Here is a 6,000-nt window from a genome sequence, read left to right on the forward strand (position 1 = left end):
ATCTCTCAGCTGTACCATTTAACTCTGGAGTATACGGTGGTGCATAATCTGATTCTATTTTTTCTTTATGCATAACATCTACAAAATCACCTCCCGTAAACTCCCTAGCATTATCAGTTCTGATATAGCACACTTTATCATTTTTACCTAATAAATTTTTAGTTGTATTTATGAAGCTTTCTAAACAACTAGCAGCTTCATTTTTATTTTTAATAGAATAAATTTTTGCAAATCTAGAAAAATCATCTAAAAACACAATAATGTATTTGTAAGCACCTGGGAACGAATTTATTTTAAATTGTCCCATAGTGTCCACATGAATTGTGTGTAACGGCCTATCTGCTATTAGTCTAGATTCTTTAAAGGGTAATTTTTCCATCTTAAATAGAATACAGGTTTCACAATCTAAAATATTTTCTTTAAAGTTTACATTACACAACGACTGCTCAGATTTTTTAAGTTCTTTTACATAATTCAAGCTTGGATGACCTAGTCTTATGTGCCATAACATACCTTCATCTATTTTTATTATTTTTAATTGTTGTATATTATTTTCAGCACTTTTAATATTATTAAAATCTTCTAGAGCATCAGCTGAATTAAAATCTAAAATTCTTCTATTTAAAGTTTGTTCATCTAATAAAAAATCTGTGATTTCTGCTTCTATATTACTTCTATCTTTCTCCAAAAGACTTTTCTTCTTACTCTCCCTCCCAAGCTCAGATGATGTTGATTTATGAGAGGAAACATCTAAATCTCCCTCCATCTTTTGCAAATTTAAATCAACAGGTACCGTCTGAGATTGTTCGGAAAATTCATTTGGAGAAATAATTTCAGCAGTACAAGAGTACGTTGTGTAATCTGGCCTATTAACCTCCTCAGCATATTTTACCTCGAAGGTAACAAGCCAGTAAGGTTTAACATACTTTCCTGTTAAACATATTTCACCTGTTTCTTTATCGAATATTTATAATTTTTTATCATCTAAAAATATTCCTAATCCAGCATCTACAAATCGTCTAAGAGAAATTAAATTATTTGCGATATTTTCTGCAGATAATACGTTCGTTAATTTTATTTTGCTAAGATTTGATTTTAAGTAAAGGTCACCGACTCCATCTATTACTATGTCAGCTGACTTATTTTTATTTGCACTTTTAATTACCTCGCCTGTGCAATGTTTAAAATTACTTAAAATCAAACTCTTGTTAATTATATGCTCAGTTGCGCCTGAGTCCGCAATAAACGTAATATTATCTACATTGTTTATATTTTTAAAATTCATACCAAAACCTCCTTTGAAGAACGTACCTCTTCTAAAAGCACCTCTACCTCTACCTCTACCACGACCACGACCACGTCTGTAGTCAGACCTGCCTGAATTTTGACTGTCCTCATTTTTTGGACAAGAATTTGTATTGTGATCATTTTACAAATATAACAGTACCATTCACTAGTTGCTGCTAAAGGACACTGTTTGACGTAGTGACCCGTCTTATTGCATCTATAACAGTTGTCATGGTGTGATTTAAACCGTTTTGCTTGGTTTGCACACGCGTCTTGTTCTTGAGAAGTTTCTGACTTCTTTTCAGCTTCCAGCTGCAGCAAATGAGACCTCAACTCAACCAGAGTCATTGATCTGCCTTTAAATTGCCTATGCAATAAATCAGCAGTTCGGGCTTCTGGAATTACTTTACTGACAGCTTGGTAAAAAGCTGACCGTTTCTCTTCATCTGTCAGAGGTACTGCGTTATCACAGCTCTCGTATTCAACGATGGTGTTGTCGAATTTATTCCAGAACTCATCAATACTCTCTTTTGGTTTCAGTCTCATGCCGTACAGCTTCGTTCTAACAGAAGTGTGAGTGACATTCTTTTCGACCCTCTTAGCTTCTTTTAGACTTGATATTACCACAATAGGGTCTGTTATAGTGAGAACCCTCTTATAGTATTTATCATCTAAATGGCTAGTAATGATTTCTCTTACTGCTTGCTTTCTTTTTGTAATTGTTTGTACATCTAAATTATCAGGACCAATGACCGTTCGGTCAATAACATCTAATAGATCTTTTGACGATAATTCAGATTTAAGTTTATCCATCCAAATTTTGATGTCACTATCTGAATTAAGAGTATACTTTCTTGGTACCTGATAATTTTGAGATTTTTTGTTTGACTCTAATGTACTTTTTAAAGCAGTAATCGAAGCATTAAGAGCCTTAGTTACTTCTATGTTAATATCTTGCGGGCTGGATTGAGCATCTATTCCAGCACCCGTATGAGTTGAACTTTCGTCTAGAAAAGTGATCGAGTTAAGTAAATTACCTCGAGTACCTTGCATTCGAAGCCGTTCTGCAGCCAATAAATTTTCAGATGTCTTATTAATTAGGCTCATCAAGGTTTTCATTGCCTCAAAACCTTTGTTTTGAAGCTCGATGTTTTCGCGCTGTTTACAAAGGAACTGTAGTAGTTCTTGTTGTACAGTCTGTTCAGTGGTAGGGGTACTACCACTGCTGCCACTCGATTGAGTTGTTGTGAAAATCGGTGGATTTTCAAAGGTGCTTGACAGAGTTTTGGTGTACTCGTCTGAAAAGCAGCAATTGACTGAGTCGTTGGTGTACTCGTCTGACTTGCAGTAATTTTTGACTGCGTTGTAATTGAAGAAGTAGTTGTCGACATTGCTGGGCTTTCAGATACTCCAGGCCCTTTATAAATAAAATAATTTTATTTTTAGTTTGGATTTTATTTTACGATTAATTAAATAAATGTAACTTCTAATCATCTATAAAACTTCTAAACATCTACAGAACTTCTAAACATCTATAAAACTTCTAAACATCTATAAAACTTCTAAACATCTATAGAACTTCTAAACATCTATAGAACTTCTAAAGTATCATCTATTGATAACTTCTAAAAATTTGGATCCACTTCTAAAATAAATTTAAAAACAAAATTACCTGTTTTTAAATTTTTGTCTGACGTCTCAGATGGAGTATCTTCAGTCTCATTATTATCGAGCATATGTTTATCATTCTGCTCATTCATTGTTCCTTTATTCATATCTTCTAGATATCAGTAAACTTCTAACTATGAACAATTCGAAACATACCAAACTTATCAGAGACTGATATTTCACCCCTATTCACAACTGCACTGCAAGTTGTAAATAAAAAGTGAAATCAGCTGTAACCCCCGCATGCGACCGCATGGTACACGTGCTCCCTCCCACCTCGTGACAAACGGCACAGCTCGTTGAAACGTTCGGGAATGGCCGTACGTACACGTGCGACATACAAATCACACACCAGAGTAACAACCGATTAAATTGAAACAAAGCTTAGTGCTGTACTACAGACTTTACTTTGAGACAATTATTAAATTAGTTATTATTTTTATTTATATAGTTGCAGTTTTTTAAAAAGACTACGTAATAACTAAATTTAATGTCGAGATATAGTTTATAAATATTTATTTCGGTAAATATTTATTTCAAGTTTAAACTTCTAAAATTTCCTTCTTATCTTAAAATAATTATAATTTTAAACTATAATTATTATCAATCTTACAAAACCAAATATATCTTAAACAAGTCAACTACTTCAACTGTATTACTCTATTTATTTTCTTGAGAGCAATATTATTTTTCATCTAAAATATATACATCGATATCCGATTCTCAGAATCTGAGAGTCGTAAACCGTCTAACTTGTACGCGACAAGCGCGCTTTTGTTCTATGATATATACAACTAACACAATGGGTGTATTCGTTTTGGGTGCTTAGACGCTCGCAGCGCTCACGCTTATAAGCGCATTTTATTGGTGTTCGTCTTGACTCACGAACGTTTACGTTACTCATCTAAATACCGTTCGTTTTGATCATCATAAGCTGTATTGGGCATTGACAATAGTCAGTTGGCCATCAACAATAGTCAATTGGCATCAATATGGCGGGTGTAAATAATTTAGCTATTTTTCAAGCAGTAGAATGTTTATTCGAAATCGTTAATAATGATAGTGATTATAGTGATGATGAAGATTTGGAAGAACTTGAAAAAAGTGATGATGAAACACTATAGGAATATTCCGGGACATACTTGGATTATTTTCATAAAAGAGAAAGTTTACCAAAGCTCCAAAATTATATTGAAGACATAGTGCAAGCTTACACCGAAAAAGAATTTCAATCGCACTTCAGGTAATTATCGTAAAATATTATATTTTAATAATGCACAGACAAAAAATTAGTAATCAAGTTTATACTTTAATGCGATGGATTTTTCTTGTCAGATTGAAATTACTATTAGTTATTATTAATGTATCTAATTAAACTTTATATTTTAGAATGTGCCGATCAACGTTTTCTTTTCTTATGGATACAATAAAACCTTCATTAATAAGAAAATCAGCAGGATGTAAAATGTTATCGCCAGAGAAACAATTACTTATTGCACTGTGGAAAATGGCCACTCCTGATTCATATCGGTATGTTAAAAAAATTCTTCATTTTATAAATGTTGTATGTAGATAAATAAAAATGGAGAAACTTTATTAATTTTGTATTTTTAGATCGATTTGTCAAAAATTTAATGTCAGCTTTGCAGTAGCACTCTTGAGTGTGCGTAGAGTTGTAAATTCATTAGTTGCAATTGCACCTAACTTTATAGTTTGGCCAGATCCTGAAAAAGTTGATAATATTTCGCATGGATTTGAAGTTACAAGTGGGTTTCCAAATGTTATTGGCGCAATTGACGGAACACTTATAAATATTACCAAACCTCGTCAACACTCGGAATCCTATGTTAACAGAAAAGGTCACCATTCAATTCAGTTACAGGTAAATAATATAATAATGAATGATAATTTCTGGCTTTGCATAAAAAAAATAAATTTTCTTTATAGGCTGTATGTGATAGTCAAGCAAGATTTCTTCATTGTTATGCTGGAAACGTTGGATCAATACATGATGCTAGAGTATTTCGTCTTTCAGAAGTAAATGACTATCTTAATGATCCACTGAAATTTCCAAATGACTGTCATTTAGTTGGTGATGCAGCTTACCCTATTCATAAAAACTTATTAACTCCTTATCGAGATAACGGTCACTTATCAATTCGTCAAAAAAACTATAATTTTTGTCACTCATCTGCACGTATTGCTATTGAACGTGCATTTGGATTACTGAAAAAAAGATTTCGTAGTCTATTGACAGTGTTAGATATGACCCGCACAGATTTGATACCCGATTTTATAATTGCCTGCTGTGTTTTACATAATATATGCTTATGAAAACTTCAACGATATTCGAAGTAGAGAAGCGGCTACTGAAGGTGCTCAGAAACGTAATGTAATATGTTATCGCCTTCCCCTCAGAAATGTTTAAAAAAATCTATAAATTTTACTTATTTTATTTTATTTTCTTTCGAAAAAAAATTTTTTTCTGTTCTCCAGCCAGAAAGCGGCAACTTTCGGGCGCTGCGCTAAACGAAATTGCCCCTTTCTGGCTCTATCGAACAGAAAAATAGTATACTCTGTCCTTTGCCAGTAAATAAGAAAGCCTCAGATCACATATTTGTCAACCTCGGCCAACAATTACATGTGGTTAGAGACATTTCTTACTTTACTGGCCTAGATACGTAATATACTATTTAAAACTTCGAATTATTACTAATATTTACTTTCTAATCCTAATGATTCTATCCTAAATAACCTCAATAGACCAAAAACGAAATAAATAACAATAATATTTGTTGACTTATTAAGGCCATTCTAGGAGGGTACCCCTTCTTTTTTTAAAAGTAAAATGGCGCCGCCTGGTGGCCAGTTTGGGTACTAAAAAAGTCCCTAGCACGTGAAAATTTTCTAAATTAAATAAAAAATATAAATAATTATTGAATATAAAAAAAATGAATGCTAAAAATAATTAAAAAAATTGCTTTATATTTTGAAATAAAAAAAATATATATAACATTGACAGAATTATTTAAATCAACGATAAAC

General features: G+C 32.5%; 2 protein-coding genes across 2 annotated transcripts; one reads left to right on the forward strand and one right to left on the reverse strand.

Moving 5' to 3' along the window:
- Positions 1–2,080: 2,080 nt before the first annotated feature.
- On the reverse strand, positions 2,081–3,172 carry LOC123267119. Its single transcript, XM_044731639.1, has 2 exons — positions 2,960–3,172; positions 2,081–2,704 (listed from the first exon to the last, which is right to left on the reverse strand). Exons 1-2 carry the CDS (start codon positions 3,060–3,062, stop codon positions 2,403–2,405), a joined length of 405 nt encoding a protein of 134 aa, XP_044587574.1. The 5' UTR covers positions 3,063–3,172; the 3' UTR covers positions 2,081–2,402.
- Positions 3,173–4,124: 952 nt separating this feature from the next.
- LOC123267956 (protein ALP1-like) lies at positions 4,125–5,289 on the forward strand. The gene is made up of 4 exons (XM_044732840.1): positions 4,125–4,221; positions 4,437–4,485; positions 4,570–4,837; positions 4,903–5,289. Exons 2-4 carry the CDS (start codon positions 4,463–4,465, stop codon positions 5,287–5,289), a joined length of 678 nt encoding a protein of 225 aa, XP_044588775.1. The 5' UTR covers positions 4,125–4,221; positions 4,437–4,462.
- The last annotated feature ends 711 nt before the right edge of the window (positions 5,290–6,000 follow it).

This window comes from Cotesia glomerata, linkage group LG6 (assembly GCF_020080835.1).
Source record: "Cotesia glomerata isolate CgM1 linkage group LG6, MPM_Cglom_v2.3, whole genome shotgun sequence".
NCBI classification, from domain to species: Eukaryota; Metazoa; Arthropoda; class Insecta; order Hymenoptera; family Braconidae; genus Cotesia; species Cotesia glomerata.

Coding starts and splice junctions, on each gene's coding strand:
- LOC123267956 (XM_044732840.1), top strand. CDS start 4,463: ATGGCCACTCCTGATTCATATCG. Junction 4,486..4,569: donor GCCACTCCTGATTCATATCG/GTATGTTAAAAA, acceptor TTGTATTTTTAG/ATCGATTTGTCAAAAATTTA. Junction 4,838..4,902: donor ACCATTCAATTCAGTTACAG/GTAAATAATATA, acceptor TTTTCTTTATAG/GCTGTATGTGATAGTCAAGC.
- LOC123267119 (XM_044731639.1), bottom strand. CDS start 3,062: ATGAATAAAGGAACAATGAATGAGCAGAATGATAAACATATGCTCGAT. Junction 2,705..2,959: donor AGACAAAAATTTAAAAACAG/GTAATTTTGTTT, acceptor TTATTTATAAAG/GGCCTGGAGTATCTGAAAGC.